This window comes from Periophthalmus magnuspinnatus, chromosome 6 (genome assembly GCF_009829125.3).
Source record: "Periophthalmus magnuspinnatus isolate fPerMag1 chromosome 6, fPerMag1.2.pri, whole genome shotgun sequence".
Lineage (NCBI taxonomy): Eukaryota > Metazoa > Chordata > Actinopteri > Gobiiformes > Gobiidae > Periophthalmus > Periophthalmus magnuspinnatus.
Window position 1 is genome coordinate 21,254,721 of NC_047131.1, and position 18,740 is coordinate 21,273,460.

The window sequence follows — 18,740 nt, forward strand, 5'->3', positions numbered from 1 at the left end:
AGCCTATTACTGGCCGCTGCCTCGCTCCAAACCCCACTTTTTCCGCTGTGTGACCACAGGAGGCTCTCAGCGCTTATGCGTCACTTGATCTACAGTCTGTGATCATGGCGGAACCGGAGCCAGCTCAGAGCCAAGCAGAGCCGCAACTTGTCAACGGGGACGATGTGAACGAGGAGCCGGAGGACGCAGCAGACACATCGGAGAGCGTCAAGAAAAGGAGAAAAAAGAAGAAAAAGAACAGGACTGCAGGGTTGGGTAGGTGGGATCACTTTGGCTTTCTTTAGTGCGGCTGTAGTAGCGCTTCTGTTCTGTCTCGTATCTTGATGTGGGGCAGGAGCATCATGCGGGACAGTAGAGTTTCCAACCTGTGAGAACAAAAAGCATGCCCAGATGATCGAAGCTAAAGACGGAAAATTGGTGCTTGTCTCATCCTGATGCAGACTATTGAAAACAAAGAATTTTTCCTATAAATCGCTTATCAGTTCTCAAACTTTTTTTTACAACTATGTTTAATACACTACAGAGAGCCTATAACCTACTGGAATTCAAAACTCAGGTCTAAACCAGGTATAAACCAACAATTCTAACCAACTATTGCATTAACTAACAAATGGATCTAAAGACATACTAAACCAGGAATGAGGCAGGGTAGTAAAACTACTACACTTTTATCAGTGTACCACAATTTGACAACCACTACTCTAATGTTAATTAATCCCCTTTATCTATTGTGCACATCATAGATGGAAATCAATTTAAGCATTAGCTAAATGTAGGCTATTGGATCTGTTTTTGTATTTCAGATTTATCATTAGGAGTAACCCTCTTCTGTTGAACCCACTTGAAGTTAACTGAGTCCTGTCTGTGAGGCTATTGCTGCAAGGTACTCTTGCCCTTGAGAATATTGACTCTCAATGTATAGAAAGAAATTATGCAGAGATCCTGCCAAGGAGTGAAGGCACTTTCTTGGGCTGACTGTGACCACCAGTAATTTACTCACTCTCTGAATGTGTGTGTGGGGGTGCCTCTTCTCCGAGCCATGCATTCAAGAGAAATGTGTGACTTTGCAGCAGGGGCGAATGAAGCTGAAGGGGATGGAGAAGCCGGAGGTTTTGGTGATGTCACAAAACAGTTTGAGCAGCAAACTCTGGAGGACAAAGAGCGGGAGGAAGATGGAGAAGAAGGTACTCCTTGCCACGGCAACCGCCTGCTCTCTCACTCTCACCCCAGCAAACTTTTACACCAGGAACACAGTAACTGTGGTATCTGATTTATTAATGTAAGGCCAGATGAAATCTAGAGATATTAGTGATTTTGTTAATTAAGAACTTATATTTTTGATACTTGTTGATATCTATTTTTACTAGATTACTCCACAAGCAATGTGAAGTAATGGTGGATTACAAAGATATTCCAGACACAAGAACTCTTTTGAGGCTGCCCCAAGTTTGAATAGGTCAAACATGACAATAACTGCATCCATTGTACACAAAAAGTCACTATGAATTACTCTGATTAACTAACTGATATGAGTTAATCCATCTCTGTAAGTGAGTGCCTTTGCCTGTTGACATCTTGATCTAATAATAACAGTAATAATAGAATGTAACATTTGTGTAGCACTTTTCATGACACTCAAAGACGCTTCACACTGTTCAAGACAAAACACAAATGAAACCTTGCCTAAAATAATCTTTGAACAGATGGAGAAGAAGTAGAGTGTTCAACGTCCAAGAAGAAAAAGAAGAAGAAAAAGAAGAAAGGATGTAAGTCTTACTTTGTTGTAAAGGCAAGATCCATCTCCTACTCTAGCCAATGGAGTGAAAACTTAAGTCATTGATTAAAAATGTACTGTTTTGCACCACTCTAAATCACTTTAGGCAAATACAACAGGTTCAGACTAATTAGTGTCAAGAGAGATTCTCCATTCAGGACGCGGAGGACAAACTCTGCGGACCTTTCACGTCAGGCGGGCCTCAAAATGGATGACAACACTCATTACCACTCTGACATCAGATCAGCCACTCAAAGAGACTGCATTAAACTACAATTAAGTTACAAGTTATTTCCCAGTGGTCTTCAAACTTTTCACACCAATTACAACTTTGACCAAACAGGGCCTAAAATAGTAGAAGGATAAAAATAAAAAGTGGTTTATTCCAGTAGGACAAAACAGCAGCTATAACTGGACCAGGCATAAACTGACACTAAACAGGCATCTAAACTAGCTCTGAACCAGAAGTGAAATGAAAATATTTTAAACAAATCTGAACCAGGACAGGACTTAAGGATGCACAATGTAACATGCCACTTGTTTTTTTTCTTTTCTGTGGACATGCTATTGCTGTGTGTGGAATGTGGCATAGTATGGCATTAAACTTGTCTATCTCCATGGAGGCAAGGCACCACTCAAGTTACAGGTCACATCCATGGTGAGGCAATCCCGCTCACCGTAAGAAAGCTTATCTTTGAAGGTATTTTTGAGCTATAAAAAGCTTGTAATAGAATAATTGCAATAAAGATAATCTGCTGTGGATCAAAGCAAAAGTCAATGTCAGACCCTCTACCAAAAAAGTTACATATTGTACCTTTAACTAGGTCTAAACTAGGATTATACCCACAGAATATATATTAAGCCAGGACTAAACAAGGCCCAGAAGAGAAATACAATGACTAAACCAAAACAATAGCAAGACTAAATCAGTTCAACATCCTAATATAAATAAAGATACATTAAAATGAAGCATACAGACCAACTATAGAAGCCACTATTTGAGAACCATGCTCTATCTGTAGCAGTATATTTGATTAATATGACTTGTAGGTTAGAGTCTCTTCATATATTGTACAGCTAAGTGAACATGATCAATTTCATAAATGGATGGAGGATCAGTTTTATAGTTACGTTTTTGCCCCCTCATTTTTGCTGATTTCATGTGCTTCTCCTTGTCTCTATCTGGGCCACAGTGAAGGGACAGACTGACCCTCCCTCAGTCCCTATTTGTGAGCTCTATCCCAACGGAGACTTTCCAACCGGAGAGGAGTGCGAGTACCCCCCATCAAAAGACGGGTACGTGACCTCTACCTAGGCTTGTACTCAGCATTACATCATGGTTATTTATTTTGAGCTCTTTAGTAGCAGCTTTTTATATTACTGTACCTCAATGGGACACGTTGTACTATGCATGTCCATTTCCTCATTTAGACTAATGCATTACATAATGTATTATTTCTAAATCAGCATAAACACTTTGTGCCTCTGTAAAACTGTAGCTTTTGTTTGGGGATGGTAGTGTAGCTAAAAATATATGCATGAAAAAATGTATGCGTCAAAATATTGTAGCGTTCTGGTGTAAGGAAACACGCTGAATTTCATTTGGTTGCTTATTTTTTTTATCCAAAAGCTACTATAGGCTATACAACAGCAAAGCAACAGCAGTCTCAACTCACTAGAGCCAGTCTCCAAAACAAAACAGTAACTAACAAGTAGAAAACGTCCGTCGTACTGTCGGCATAGCAACCAAGTGTCACACACAAAAGCAAAAACAACAAAAGGTGTGAACTCTGAACTATCAGATATCAGATCATTACAATATTTAGCATTTTGCATTTACTTGGCAAGTAATGTAGCATGTTGCTTATAGCAGGAATTGAAAGCTCAACCACTGGGTTTGTGACTGGACGTCTCTACCAAATTAATTCTTGCTCTTGAATCTCAGAAGGGCCAAGTGTTCAAATTTAGTTGTATAATCCCATCACAGTTTAGTTCTCCTTCTTGCAGCTACATGTTGTAACCTTGTTGATAATGTCTGTTTAATGAGGAAATAATGAGTGGCTCTTTGCTCTTGGGTTGTGTCCACCTCCCCGCAGGCGCAGTGCAGCATGGCGGACCACCAGCGAGGAGAAGCGTGCGCTGGACAGGGCCAATGAGGAGATGTGGAGTGATTTTAGGCAGGCAGCAGAGGCACACAGACAAGTCCGCGCCTATGTGAGGAGCTGGATCAAACCTGGGATGACAATGATTGACATCTGGTGAGAACTGGCATCTTTTATTGCAATATTGGTTCCACTAACACCTTGGCAAATTTAGGTTTTTTTTCTGATTATCGCCTCATGGCTGGTTAGAAGCACTGGAAAATATATTAAACATGTGAAAACGTATCTGTTCTGAGGTAAATATTTAAAAACTTTACTGAAAGCCTTTCTCTAGTCTGTTATAGATTATATTCTGAACTTTGGTCTCTACACAGTTACTAATATCTAACTATGCTAATCTAATATTAATACTTCAATTCAATGCAATTTTATATAGCACATTTAAAATACAACTTAAGCTGCCCAAAGTGCTTCACACAAACAACAACAGACAAATATACAGCAGTTTCTTTAGGGTCTTATCTCTCTATGATGGTTTCTTGTGTTGACAGTGAGAAGCTTGAGGACTGCTCCAGAAAACTCATCAAAGAGGACGGGCTGAGGGCCGGTTTGGCCTTTCCCACTGGCTGCTCCATAAACCACTGTGCTGCCCACTACACGCCCAACGCTGGAGACCCCACTGTCCTGCGCTATGATGACGTCTGCAAAATCGACTTTGGGACACACATAAATGGTAACAAAAATACATTAATATTTATGAATAGGTGCTATATAAAATAAAAACATGGCCTGTGCTCGCTCAACCAGTTTTACATGGTGTGGAGGAGACATTGTGAGGCACTACGCTTTGTTATTGATTGTGTGGGAGCTGTGAGTAGGAATTTAGTTTACCAGGCAAGCTATTTCACTTTCCCATTGTATTATCTTCAGTAGCATGTCTATTGCTGTAAGACTTAAGTCGTTTAGTTGGTTAAGACTAAGAATTTTGTATTAGTTGACTAATTATTATTGGGATTGTAAGAATTTCTAAGGACCATATTTCAAGGCACTGAATGAGTTTTATATATAAATATGCACTTTACTAGTACTTTTTTGTCATAGAATTTGGAGACTTTTACTGAAAACTCCCTTTTAACTGAGTAATCCATCCACAGTCTTTAGATGACAAAGAATTAATTATATTTGATTACAGCACTTGTAGACTGGTGTTACATGGAGTGCATACAAAACAGAAGTTAGCTCACAATTGATTCAAAATGGCTGCAATCTTGACTGTTTTTATTTGTGAGAAATTCTGATAATGTCATTAAACTCGACCTGCTGGTTGTGATTGCCACAGCAAAACTGTAGTAAAGACATTCTTATGACCTTTAATCTTTCTAGAGCTGTAAATGATCTATTAACACATTTTAAGTGTATGGTTCAGTGTGTGTGACTAAAACTATGGCTCCTCCAGGTCGAATAATAGACTGTGCCTTCACCGTCACATTCAATCCAAAGTACGACCGGCTGCTGGAGGCTGTGAGAGATGCCACCAACACGGGCATCAAGGTAACTGCTGTCTTACATACAAAAGACTTATTACAGCTCCTTTAGAAAATAAATGAGCCTAAAATATTTCATAGCATACTCCAGGGACCAATTATAGCCCAATGAAAAACAAATAAGTGATGAGCATGAGGAGGTACAGGTAATTATGTAAATGAGATGAACTTTGTTGTCCAAAAGAGAAAATGGATGTGTCAGTGCAGCAAATGCCCAAACCAATAGAACAAAGTACATAATATGATATTTATACACCAGTCAAGAATAACATTATAACCACTGACAGGTGAAGTGAATTGCACAGATAAGGGCATCTGTAGGGAGGTGGGGGGTGAGGGGGGGTTGTAGTTCATAGTTTGTTAAAAGCCAGACACACTTTGTAGTTATTAATGTTAAATCTAGAGTAGACATTTTGGTCAGAACATCACTATAATTGCATTCCTGGTCTACAGTCATCTGGTGGTGATCTATTAAATGTTGTTGTTTGGATGTACTCACCAAATACTACCGTAGTTTGGATGGGTATCATGTTTTATTTGAGTAGATCTTGAAGTTTTGCTAATAGAATTCAGAGTAACGTATCTTAACAGTGCGCTGGGATCGATGTGCGCCTGTGCGATGTGGGTGAGACCATTCAGGAGGTCATGGAGTCCTATGAAGTGGAGCTGGATGGAAAAACATATCAAGGTAAATGGAGGTCATCCATCTCTGTCCTCATCACAGGTTCAGTGCTATTTTTTCTCTGTTTAAGCCTCTTTTTTCTTTTTTTTTTTTTTTACAGTGAAGCCAATCAGGAATCTCAACGGACATTCTATCGGACCTTACAGGATACACTCAGGGAAAACTGTCCCTATTGTCAAAGGAGGAGAGGCTACACGGATGGAGGTCAGTGTAATTACAGTGTAGTACAACTTCTCAACACCTTGAATTGGGAACCTTATATTCAGTATTGTGGATACATAAAATTTAAACAGGTCTGAATTTACATCTAATTTTGTCCCCGACCAATTTTCATACTTCCTAGATTACAAAATTCCGTGCATATTGAATGGCAAAAACATTTTTACATCTTTGGTAAACTTGTAGTAGACAAAAGAATAGTATTACATTTGGTTTGGGTGTGGGTTTGGATAGCAATTACATTTTACTGCTCCTAACATCTTCTTTGCCACTCTCATCAAGATTTAAGTACACCATTAGATGAATTACCGGCCAAATTCAGTGGCAACCAGTTAAAAAGTCCTTTCCTTAATTCTTCTGTAAGAGCAATAAATCGTCAGCTTGAGAGTTAATTAAGAGTCGCGCGAGGAGCATGGCTGCATGCACTTCCACAACACTGCAAGCTTTATGCTTTTCTCTACCTTTTCACAGTTTTGTAGTTGAGAGGATGAGGGCAGCGGTACACATTCTGCTATAAGGACAAATGTCAAAATAAAACCATCTCTTGACCCAGTTTTGAGGTGTGATGTGTGAAAGCACCATTAGTGATACTTGGAAGGCAATTGGAGAGAAGAAGATTTTAGATTTTGCTTTAGACCTGTTTTAGTCCTAGTTTAAACACAGTGTAGGTAGGGGGTGCATTCACATGTTGGTCCTTGCTTGAGCCCAGTTTAGCCTTGATGTAGACTTAAAGCTTGTCCCAGCTTAACCCTGGTTGTGGTGTAGTGTGAACGCACCCTTGAACACATTTCATTCTGTTTTAGACCCTGGTTATATCCTTCAGACATGGTCCTGGTTTTGACTTGACTTGACCTTAGTTTAAACCCGTTTTAGAGTAATGCCCTGTTTTACCCTGCCTTAGTTCTTTTGTAATGTATCCAACCTTTTTAACCCCCAAATATAGTTCACTAAGAGGTCTGTTGACAGCTACTGTATTTTGGTGGTATTGTAAACTTTGAAAGCCACTGTAGGAGAGCATTTTAATAGTCAAGTTGCTGTGTCAAGACCTTTTTACATTACAGTTTGCCGGTAGTGGGAAGTATAAGGGTAATGTGTCTTCTTGCTGATGAGGCAGGTTGCATGTTGTATTTTTAGATGAAGCGTGTTTTCATTATGTGCGCTATTACCTTGGTTTGGATCAGCGGAGTGGCAGCTGGGCGTGCCATGGGGCTGCTTGCACTCTGACTGATTATCGAGGCAGAGAGAGGGTGTCGCAGTGTTATCAGCTAATCCCATAGGGGGCCAGAACAACAGCTATGCTACGATAGAGATACAAAACACCAATGAAAGCCAGCCAATCACACTGCAGTGAGAGAAAGTACACCACTGTCTTTAATAGGGTACAGCCAAGCATGTCAGCAACTTACATCTTAGGCTTTTTGTCAAATTTACTTTTTTTTCCCTAGAGTCATTTTGTCCTCACACCCACGCAGTCCTTGACACTGTTTTCATAATCAGTTTACTACACAAAAGGGCAAAATAAAGTTAAGAAGACTATAACAGTTTTTCAGGTCCTGATTAAATATAATAGCTCAAGCCTGTAGACAAAGATTAAACCGTCTGCACATCTTGGGTTTATCGTGGTTTAGTGATGCCGTAGTCCTTATTTATTATCTATTTTGGACTGTCTCTTTTTGGTTCTTATCTGGTTCAAACCTTGTTTTACACAAAGTCGGTGGTTTAAGCTTCGGGTAAAGTAAATAAGGGATACTTTATATACTTTATTATCCTTGTAAATGTATCAAACTGGAAAAAAGTCTTGGAAAATCTTTGTTTAGTATGTTGTTTTAATCCTTAACGAACCTAATCCTACTTTTTAAAGATAAATAAGGAATAAAACAAACATTAAGCCAAAGCAAAGCAAAGTCCTGTACAGTACATATATATTAAATTAATTACACAAATGAACAGTGTCTTGCAAAGTTTTGTCTCTTCTTGATCTCAGGAAAATGAAGCTTATGCAATCGAGACGTTTGGCAGCACAGGAAGAGGCGCAGTTCATGACGACATGGAGTGCTCTCACTACATGAAGAACTTCAACGTGGGCCATGTGCCAATAAGGTTTGCTGTCTTCCCTGTGTGTCATCCATTTATGTAGTTTTCCATACCAAATGGAAACAGCTGAGCTAAGGGAAAAGAATGTGACTGAAACTTCGTGTGTGGTGCTTTGGCGTTAAATGTGCACTATGCAACTTTTCTGGTGGACGGTCTGCCATTCAGCGGTCAGGGTGTCTCTCAGGAAAAGTTATGGGTTTGCTAAGAATATTACACAGAATGGCATTAAACTTAACTATTTCTATGATGACTTGATGATTTGAACAATAAGAAAAACTGTAATAAAAATGTATTTATATTTTTTATTTCATCCAAATAAAGCAAAAACATCCCAAAAAAAGTTACATGGTGTACCTTTAAATACACACTATAGCTATAGGTTTTCCCTTTTCAGTTGTGCATAAAAAAATATTAGAATTTGACTTATTTCTGTGTTATAGACTCCCAAGGGCTAAACACCTGCTGAACGTCATCAATGAGAACTTCGGGACTTTGGCGTTTTGCCGTCGCTGGTTGGACCGTTTGGGCGAGAGCAAGTACCTCATGGCTCTGAAGAACCTGTGTGACCTGGGCATCGTGGACCCCTACCCCCCTCTGTGCGACATCAAGGGCAGCTACACGGCCCAGTACGAGCACACCATCCTCCTCCGGCCCACGTGCAAAGAGGTGGTGAGCAGAGGAGAGGACTATTAAAGCATGCAGCTACACAAGCAAGAGGCAAGATGTCCTGTAATATGATGAAAATATGCAACATCGATTTCCAGTGCTTTTTAATCAAGAAAATGGCTGATGTCAAACAGTTAAGCCCAAAATGCTTCATACCCTGTTTGAATTTTTTGTTATTTTTTTTTTAGATCTGATTCAGAAATAAGTCAACCAAGTGGAAAATGCCAATGTGCAAAATGAGTATTATTTATTTTCATCTTACTTTCCATTTTGCGCTTCCCTCTCAGAATTTTGTGTGTTTTATGCTTAGATGTCCAGAGGATGTACATGTCATTGCTCCATTTCATTCTTTCATATTTGTACATGGTTCAGGTTGGACTCTAAATCCTATGTTATATATTTACTTAAATTGTGTATATTTTAGGTTGCACAAAGACATGATATGAATAATATGTTTGGGCATAACTGTAGCTTCTTAGCAGTAAAAGTATTTATTTTTTAAGTTAAACATGAGGGCATATCTAAAGAAATTAATTGTTGTAATTTTCTTTAAACTATTTAGTGCTGCTTAAAATATGCAAGATAATGATATGCAAACATATGCAAAAAAGTGTTTATCAAAAAACATAAAATGCTCTGCTGAATTGCCTTGTTCATAAGGAATCAAGCCGCCATGAAATGTTTATATTTCTACATTTCTTTGAATTTAAGTTTTAAAATAAATTGTTATAAATCAGTTTTTGACTTTTCTATAAACATTCAAGAAACTTTTTTATGACTTGAACTCCAGGGGGCGCTACTACATTATGTGATATGTTCTTACAAAACTTGCTTTAAAAAGATGTCCTGACCCTGCTAATTTTGATGTATAAACTGAACAATAATAATCCATGCAAAACATAAAAAAATCTCATTTATATACAAACAACACAGCCTATAAAATATTTACAAGACAAAATCACATTTGTTGTTAAGTACATTCATGCAAAAAAAAAAAATGTTAACACGTTGTCCTCATATAGAAATGTCACAGGAATTATGTTTTTTGTTTTCAGTTCTTGTCTTTGGGACAAGGACACAGGGACAATGACGTTATAGTTGAGGAATGCATAGTGTCCCTACACAATTTGTACTATTTAGAGTCAAGACACTGGGCTGTTCTGAACTTATTTCAGCATTTCTTAGGAGTAGAAGTCAAAACAGGAATATGCCCACACATGTGCCCTCTTTTCTCACACCCACTGGTTTCACACGGCCCAGTTTACTATGTCCAGAAGAGGTCTTCTGAGGACAGAGTCTTCTGAGGACAGGTCTTCTGAGGACAGAGTCTGAAGGTTACTGTAGAGTATAACAATTCATCATGATTGCGTTAAAATGTATTTAAAATGTAAATATCTGAATTGGCAAAGATGAAAAAAGTATTGTATGTGAAATTTTCTAGAGTCAATACAAGTGACTCCTTTTAATATGTAACAATGGATGAAAAAGAGAACAGTTAAATTAATATTGCACTTTCATTATGCGTCAGTCATTGCATCAATATGAGGTGATATACTGAGCTGTATTTTGAAGCAGAGTTTTAAACAGATTTTTTAAATAGTTTTTGGTGTTTTCGCTGCACAGTTTACTCTTTGCCAAGGGCATGTAACGTAAACAGACCTCCACAGGTTGAAGATTTATCACTGATTTCAATGAGACAACAAGGTGCTTTTGCAGTAAACACCACAGCCCCAGTGTTCAGGCTCATCACCTTGAGTCAAAAAGTAAAGCCAGGAAATATTACTCCAAATTGACTATGCATTCCTTCCCTTTCATAAACAACATGCCTGAAGTCACTGGGATTTCAGCGGGTTTTGCACGGATCAACGTGTTTATGGCTCTCTTTGTTCTCATGGCTTCTTGGATCCAGCATTCTACAAGCACATCTTTTCAAGGTATGCTGAGGCTTGAACATTCCACACTGTCTTTTTGTATGGTACAGTACATCCACCAAATATATCATGTTTACTTTTTATAGTGTCACAGATGATTGTCAAACAACTTAAACTGAAACTAATTTCAGTCTTACTTCCCGGTGGTTTTACAAGCCAATGTCTTCTTTGTGCCAGTCTGGATAAATAGAACTTCAGGGAGGGCATCTGGTGTAAATACCAAACCAAACTAAAGCGAACTACTACACTCTACTTGGAGGTAGATGATTTGCTGTGACAGATGTCAGAAAGTTGCAATATTTTTATTACCGTTTTGTACAGTCTTTTCTGATAATTTCCATAATTTTTTGTCCCAAACTTGTTTTCCACGGTTTCACAAAACTCTTCAAGTTGATAATGAGATGACCAGTCCTCCAATCCTCATGTCCAGCAACTAAATAGTCTGATCCTGGGGGAACAAAAAGAAAGCTTAATAATAAATAAATGTTCATAAAAGCAGAAGTTAAAAAAAATCAACATAATGAAATGATTATAAATAACCATTTGGAATTACACTGTAAAGACAGGCATGAATGAGTTTCTCTGCAAATGATTTCTGCAAAGTGTTAGCCTTATAAAAGAGAGGTGGCTCTAATCTTCAGGCTGTAAATGTCCAATTTAAATGAGCAATGGCAGTACATTGGCACACGTCCAAATGGTTTACACTTCAGCAGAAAAGACCAACTATTCAGCAAAAACCTCCACACCATGAGAAGTGCCAGAGGTGGCTTGGGTAGTCCAGTAAATAAGTATATAATTAAGTATTGTACATTACTCAAGAAGATGTCATTAAATAAATAGGATAGGATAAGATTTTAATTTTGAATTGAATAGTGAATGTTTAAATAACTATTACTATTACCCATACGATGTTTTTGTGTGTAGTGTACCTGGGTTGAGTATGGGACAGGTGCAGCCATGGATAGTCCATGATTCAGGGTAAAGGGTGATGCTGCCTTTCAGGATTTTTAGTTCCTCTTTACTGTACAAGATTTTTTTAATGTTCACTTCCACCTCAACATGGGAGCCTTTGTCGTGGGCAGCCATTACTTTTGCCATCAGGACTAAACAAAAACAAGGTATTCAGTTATTTTACACAGAAATTCCACATTACATACTAAAATAACATTCCACTCTATCAGTTCCTTCCCTATTGCTTATTCTTCAGCTTCTCTTTATCCAGACTGACAAATTGAGTACAAAAGGCTTGGAGGGCATATGTTTGTAACCATTTGTAACCATTTGTAGCTGAATAAGTAATATAAACAAGTAGAATTTTGCAAAGATGTGTTAAGAGTTAATTTAACGTAAGTAATTTGTTCTAGTCTGTAGCAGTGTTGTTGATTTTGATTGGAAAATGTACCAGCTAACAAGTACCGGTATTTCCTTTTCTATATATAAGTAATGTATTTAGAATGCATCAAGCATCACTCACCATAATCGTACTCTGCAGCACAGAAAAGCTTAGGATTACTGAGAGTTGCCTCCACACATTCACATTTCTCTGTCAGAATAAAAGGACATATATATATACATTACAGCTTGGTCTATATGGTTGAAAGTGCTGGTCTTTTGAATGGATGACTATGGTCTTTTGTGTGGCTGATTGTGATAGATGCGTTGAACCATGTCGTACCGGAGTGGTGCAGTGCAGAGAACAGCTCCTCTAGCCTGAAGAGTGCCGTCTCACTGTTATTGCTGCGGTGGCCAGTGGTTGAGAATGAGACCCCCTCATCTGAGCTACAGAGGTTACACCAGCGTTATACTTAAGGTCAGAAGATTTATTTAATAAAGGTCACTTGAAGCAACAATAGGTTTTCATGCAAAATATTTGAGATATAAAGGTTACAACAATAATAATAATAAAGTGGTGGAAACTAACAATTCTGTAATATTTATGACAATTGCTGATCACTTTGATTTAAGATTTGAGTGGATTCTGAGTCTGAGGCATACATAGTGTTGCTTTAAGGCCACTTTTTTCCATTTTAGTAAATACATCATACCTCCATAGGAGGGAATTCATGTAGGAGAGAGAATTAATTAAAGTTAATAAAAGTTATATACAAATAAAGTAGGACTCACCCAGAAAGACAGTCGCCGGTATAGGGGTCACAATCCCCTGTGCAGTCACAGGGACGGCAGCCATATTGTCCAAGTCCCCAGTATCCCATCATGCATCTGTCACAGTGGGGGCCAGCCACTCCAGGTTTACAGGTGCACTCCCCACTGCTGGGGTTACAGACAGGACCCCCAGCTGAGACAGAGCCCAGAGGGTGGCACAAACAAGCTGCAGTGAGGAGGGAGGAGAGAAGAGAAGAGAAGACTCAAAGTTATTGTCCTCTATCTCAAATGTCCTATTACAACACTGGACCAAGAGAAGTGTGTAAAATCTGACGCATTCAACAACATGTACTGTGTACAGGATTCTCTACTCCAGTTTAACTAGCCATTTGTAACCAACAACAAGATGTTTTGCCCCACAGTGTATTCTGCAAAAACAAACAGCAAATCACTGCTTTTCTGTCCCAAACTAATGTCCTGTGTCGTGATGACTGATTACTCTTGTATACATCCTTCATTTATTCCCAAAGACGTCATGTTTGTTCTTAAAATGCTCCAGTGTGCTGTAAAGGCGAAAGGGCAAGAATGTGAAAAATGTGTGTTCACAGACCAGGAAATTCCTGCATTGTTTTCATTTATATATGCGTTACAAGATGAGCCCCTATCATTCCTGTGGTGCTGCAGACTGAGGTCATGTAACTCTCTTATCATCATTGCCAAGGGATGAGTTTGAAAGAGGGGGATCATATCAGAGAAACTGATCTGCATTAGCTCAAGGGAAACATCAAAAATACATTACTGGCTGAAAAATCAAAGGCTGTACCCACACTGGATTTTGGCATTCATTCAAAAAATGTTTTACCTAAAGGAAGAAATAAGAGACTGTAAAGGAGCTCTCTCAGAGCTTGCCCACCATGTGTAAAGTTTTGTCATTACCATATAAAGAAAAAAGTGGGTTATAAAATAGATTAAAGGCCAAAAGAAAAACCTATCTACCGCTAAAAGACACATGGCTAGAAAAGGAGACAGCACCACCTTCTTTTACCCTTTTAATACAACAAAACCTTTCAGTGTCTCTGTTTTAGCCTTGCCATCAATCAGACATTGTCTCTACAGAGTTTTCCATACATTTTGTTCAGACTCAAGTTTCACAATATATATTTTTTTATCAATAATTTTCCCTAAAACTATTTGTGGAGCCCTATTTCCCATATTTAAGCAGTCCATTCTGAACAGTATAGTTACTTTTAATGTTCATAGTTACATTTAATGTTCAGTTTTTAAACTACGGAGAAACCACTGGAGACTCTTTTATTAATGTTCTCATTAATAAAAGAGTCTCTAGTGGTTCCTCTACTCTGCTCCAGGCTGTACCTCTGTGTGGACAGACAAGAAGCAAAAGTTTTACCTTTGCACGATTCCGGGGCAGTTTTTGGTAGAGCTGGGTCCCTATAGTATCCTTTTTTACAGATCTGACAGTGTCGCCCCCCAGTGTTGTGGAGGCAGCTGTCGCACACGCCTCCACCTCTCCGACCCGATGCCAACCACAGCCTACGGTCCAAGTGGCAGCTCTGAGCATGGCCACTACACTTGCATTCTGTAATCAAATACAGACAGTTAAGCCAATTACTATTATGCACAAATATCGAAAACACAGTCATTCCAGTTAAATTGTATTAGAAATACATTACTCTTTTATAGCTACAAACTATCTCGCTAACACAGTGCCTTGGATGCAATGGCAGTATACATGGCTGGGACTGAACCTTGATCTTTCAGTCAGCTCTTAATCATTTAGCCTTTGCCCTTCCAGACCAGCATATTGACAAAGTAGCCTTACAGTGCTGCTGGCTTGCCATCAATTATTGAGTAAGGCTTGATTTTGTCAGTGTGGGTAAAAGTGTCTTGCCAAAGGATGCAACACCAGTATGCAGCGCCAGCGATCAAACCTCCAACCTCAGAATTTTACAATCATACAAATAATAACAGTAGATCCATCTGAGGAGCAAAGAGTTTTCATCAGGCATGTTAAGCCTTTTTCTTAACACATCAGCAGGCTGAAGGTGGTGTGTGATTTATGGTGCTAGTTTGATTTTACAGATAGGTCTACATGCTGTGCGTTTGGCCCATCACTCACTCTGGCACTCGTGTGGGCTCCCGGTGATGCCATTGGCTGCCTGCCAGGGTTGGTCATTGAAAAGAGGAGCACAGCGTTGGCAGTGGTCACCGGCAGTGTTGTGGCGACAGACACACTTCCCATGGACCTGAAAGACACACACACATCACATCAAGAGTACACCTAAATACATTAATAATGACTATTCACTTTCCCTTTTTCCAGATCATAATATCAATGTAAACCAGTAAAACATTTTATCCACCCAGAGTATTCAATACAAAGAAAAGTTTAAACTTTGAAAACCTATAGTACGGTGCAAAAAAAGTAGTTTAATAGTTTTCATTTTAGATCAACTTATGAATTACTGTCTGTATTGCTACTGGCTTTTTATAAATGTATGCACTGTTATGCAATTATCCTCTTGTTGATATGCATACATCTTATGTACACAAAAAAGAGATGCATGCCCCAAACTGTGATTCAGTTGTTGAATTGCAGTAACAAGCATTGCATAATAGAGACTGTGGGTTGTTAAGGCATTACAGTAAAAGCCATAATTAGTGTTTCCACATCTTTAAGCTCAGTAATGGCAGGTGAAGCTGTTTAGAGAAACATCAAACTCCTGCCTGCTGTTGTGAAGTATTTACTCTCAATATTTCTACAAAACAAAACAAAATCTCTACAGAAAAAGGGACCATTGTCAAGGCAGTTGTTACTGTATGCTTACCATGTTGTGCATTTTCTTCTTCTGGCCGTTGACTGGCACACAGTAATCTGCATGTCCATTGCAGAGGCAGCTCCCCTTCACAATAAAATCATAAATTGCATAATGCTTTGTGGGCAGTGCTCTGGGGTGTTTGGCCTCACAGGGACAAGGCTGGCGCTGTAGGAGTCGCACCCTCAAGTTGGTCACCATCAGCTGATCTTGGGCATCTGGTCCATAGGGGTCCAGTGTGCTGCCAGGGGATAAGGCCCGGTATATAACCTTTAGAGTAAAATTTGGAAAAGTTTTTATTAAAAAGAAAACATTATAATATACTTTTTGACAGTAAAGTACAGACTTATACAAGAAAATGACAGTCATAGTAATTTGATCCTGGCTAATCAAGAAGTAATTTAGCTGCCAAACTGATCAGAATAACTTAGGTGTGTGGACTTGTATGAAGAAGGGCTCTGACCCGACACATCACATGTGGTATTACTGAAAATAAAAAAAATAACTGCTGTGTGGATCTACTTTCTTTCCACAGCTTTTGTTTTTGGATCTAGCACACAGCTTAACAGTTTTTGGATGTGCGTATCTGTGCTTATATAGTCAGGTGTGTGGACTTCAAACTCAGAAGAAGCACTTCGGGGTTTCAATTGCTATACTAATGAACAAAAAACATTTTCTGATGCACAATACCCATAGTAATAGCATGGTATCCTATATACATAATTTGTAAGGAATTTTAAGCACAACTAATTCCAAAATAACCATGTTCCAAAATAAAATACATCTGGTTTTGCTCATAAGGCTGATGGAAAATTGACACAGCTCCAAAGTAAACATGGCGTGCTTATCTGAGTTCTTAGAAATTGTATGTTTTGAGTTAATCTGCATATATGGACGTGGCCATTAGTTTTCATTACCACAAGGAAATGAGTGTCACATATGACAGACTTTCCTGCTCTGTGACAGAATGTAGTCCACAGTAAGCACAGTTATTCCAGTCACCATTCTTAGTGAAACTTCTAACACAATGCTCCTACCATTATGTGCACTTACTCAAAGATAACTGTATTTATGGGGTGTTAAGCAACAAAAAGACATTAGACTGCAGCATACACAAGTATGTCGTCTGTGTAATGGCACATACTTGATGTAAATTCCCCTATAATTATGAGATCAGTGAAAGCCATTTAGTCATTGAATCTCCAACACAAGGCTATGTAATGCATCATACATGGTCAGTTGTCTTAGGAGACCTCAGAGGTAAGGGGTAGTTAAATTGATTTGACTCTGATGACTTGCAACACAAACGAGAGAAGCGTGTAAAAATATAAGAGACAAAATGGAGACTAATTCTGACCAAATTATATTTTTACGTTAATAAATAATTTTTAAAACACACATGATTGATGACTGATTGATGCCTATATCTTTTCGCATATTGGTTGATGTCAGTGTCAAGTAAGAAACTGATTTTCCATCATCATTCTAACATCTCTTTGAGAGCTGAGGGGGATCTTACCACTAGATGTCACTAATTCACAGTCACCTTTAATCGAAGGTGCCATTTCAACTCACCTCTCCTCTGGTACACGGGAAGGCTGTTGAGTATTTGGAGCTGCATGGGGTCCCATTTCCCATTGACGACTGCCCCTCTACAAGTCCAAACGTCTCCTCGCAGTTTTTGGCAAAATACTTGAGCGTCCTCCACGTCTTGCCAAAGTCCTGAGAGCGCTCCAGCGCCATGGCAGCGGGGCGGGGGGAGCGGAACACTAGGATGAGGTGCGTAAACAAAAACTTCGCCTCCAAGTCCAGCTGCAACGTCTCCTCCTGCGCTCCCTCCGCCGACTGCCACCAGGTGTGTGGAAAGCGGAAAGACGAGTCGCTCATAGCCGAGGCAAGGTGCGCCAGCCTGGGAATGGCAGCGTTGCACTTGTCACACTTTGAATGAGTGCAAAAATCCATACTGCTGCGAGAGAATAAAGTTTGTTTGAAGAAACAGTATGGTTCAGAGGAGTTGGAACCACACACCGACTGAGTGTTGATAAATCTGCCCACTGCCAGATTACCCATGCGCGGGTTGCACGCGCGCCCGGAGCAGCGGCTTTCCACAGGTGGACCTCTGGATTCAGATAGAGCTACAAGGAGCGCACATGGTTTTAAATGCATACCCCATTACAATTCATCCTCTATAAACTACAAGTAAAAAAGACGACACTGTGAATGAATAAGTGAAATGACAAAATTAGACCTACCTACAAGGAAATATGAAAATGCGTAAATCCACCTTCTCATCTTGGAGCAGTCTAGTTTCTTTGACAGAAATGTCAAGGTCTATATCCAAAAGACGTGAGTATTAGACGCTTCACAGCTGCCAGTCAGACTGAAGTGTCCTCTCTTACTACAAACGCTGCACTGTCGTTATGCAGAATGTATTCCATGTCTCCATCCCACTCGCTCCGTTCATTGACATTTGGAGAGAAGTATTCGCTCCTCGCCCCGCCTCATCTGCTTTGCTCCTTGACCACACCCACGCACAGTGTGAATACAGTGGATATGTGCATGTAAACTATTCTCATTAGCCAGTGGTAAGGGTGTATCTCATTGAATAAGCCTATAGATAAGAACGCGACATCTTACAAATCCCAAATATTTTTACATCTCTTACGCATTCACAGCCTTAAAAAACATGTTTATATAATTTACAGTTGTTACAGTAGTTTTTTCCTACCCATTCCCAACCTTAAAACGAGCTGCTTACCCAACTCACCGTGATACTGACAATTGAATCACT

General features: G+C 39.2%; 2 protein-coding genes across 2 annotated transcripts; one reads left to right on the plus strand and one right to left on the minus strand.

Moving 5' to 3' along the window:
* Positions 1-57: 57 nt before the first annotated feature.
* Positions 58-9,256, plus strand: LOC117372801 (methionine aminopeptidase 2-like). The gene is made up of 11 exons (XM_033968669.2): positions 58-255; positions 1,071-1,184; positions 1,704-1,766; positions 2,968-3,070; positions 3,871-4,032; positions 4,428-4,609; positions 5,333-5,427; positions 6,012-6,108; positions 6,203-6,306; positions 8,306-8,421; positions 8,856-9,256. The coding sequence occupies exons 1-11, from the start codon at positions 105-107 to the stop codon at positions 9,106-9,108; spliced, it is 1,440 nt and encodes a 479-aa protein (XP_033824560.1). The 5' UTR covers positions 58-104; the 3' UTR covers positions 9,109-9,256.
* A 1,135-nt stretch (positions 9,257-10,391) lies between these two features.
* LOC117372822 (netrin-4-like) lies at positions 10,392-18,402 on the minus strand. The gene is made up of 10 exons (XM_033968688.2): positions 18,202-18,402; positions 17,525-18,084; positions 15,962-16,219; positions 15,253-15,379; positions 14,524-14,712; positions 13,137-13,341; positions 12,688-12,791; positions 12,487-12,555; positions 11,942-12,115; positions 10,392-11,460 (listed from the first exon to the last, which is right to left on the minus strand). The coding sequence occupies exons 1-10, from the start codon at positions 18,239-18,241 to the stop codon at positions 11,318-11,320; spliced, it is 1,869 nt and encodes a 622-aa protein (XP_033824579.1). The 5' UTR covers positions 18,242-18,402; the 3' UTR covers positions 10,392-11,317.
* Between the last annotated feature and the right edge of the window lie 338 nt (positions 18,403-18,740).

Excerpts from the sequence above, each read along its gene's own strand:
- LOC117372822 (XM_033968688.2), bottom strand. The coding sequence starts at position 18,241 with ATGAGAAGGTGGATTTACGCATTTTCATATTTCCTTGTAG. Across the intron at positions 16,220-17,524 it reads TCCCGTGTACCAGAGGAGAG|GTTATATACCGGGCCTTATC; the intron begins GTGAGTTGAAAT and ends TTTACTCTAAAG. Across the intron at positions 14,713-15,252 it reads GAGCCCACACGAGTGCCAGA|AATGCAAGTGTAGTGGCCAT; the intron begins GTGAGTGATGGG and ends ATTTGATTACAG.
- LOC117372801 (XM_033968669.2), top strand. The coding sequence starts at position 105 with ATGGCGGAACCGGAGCCAGCTCAGAGCCAAGCAGAGCCGCAACTTGTC. Across the intron at positions 1,767-2,967 it reads GAAGAAAAAGAAGAAAGGAT|TGAAGGGACAGACTGACCCT; the intron begins GTAAGTCTTACT and ends TCTGGGCCACAG. Across the intron at positions 8,422-8,855 it reads GTGGGCCATGTGCCAATAAG|ACTCCCAAGGGCTAAACACC; the intron begins GTTTGCTGTCTT and ends TCTGTGTTATAG.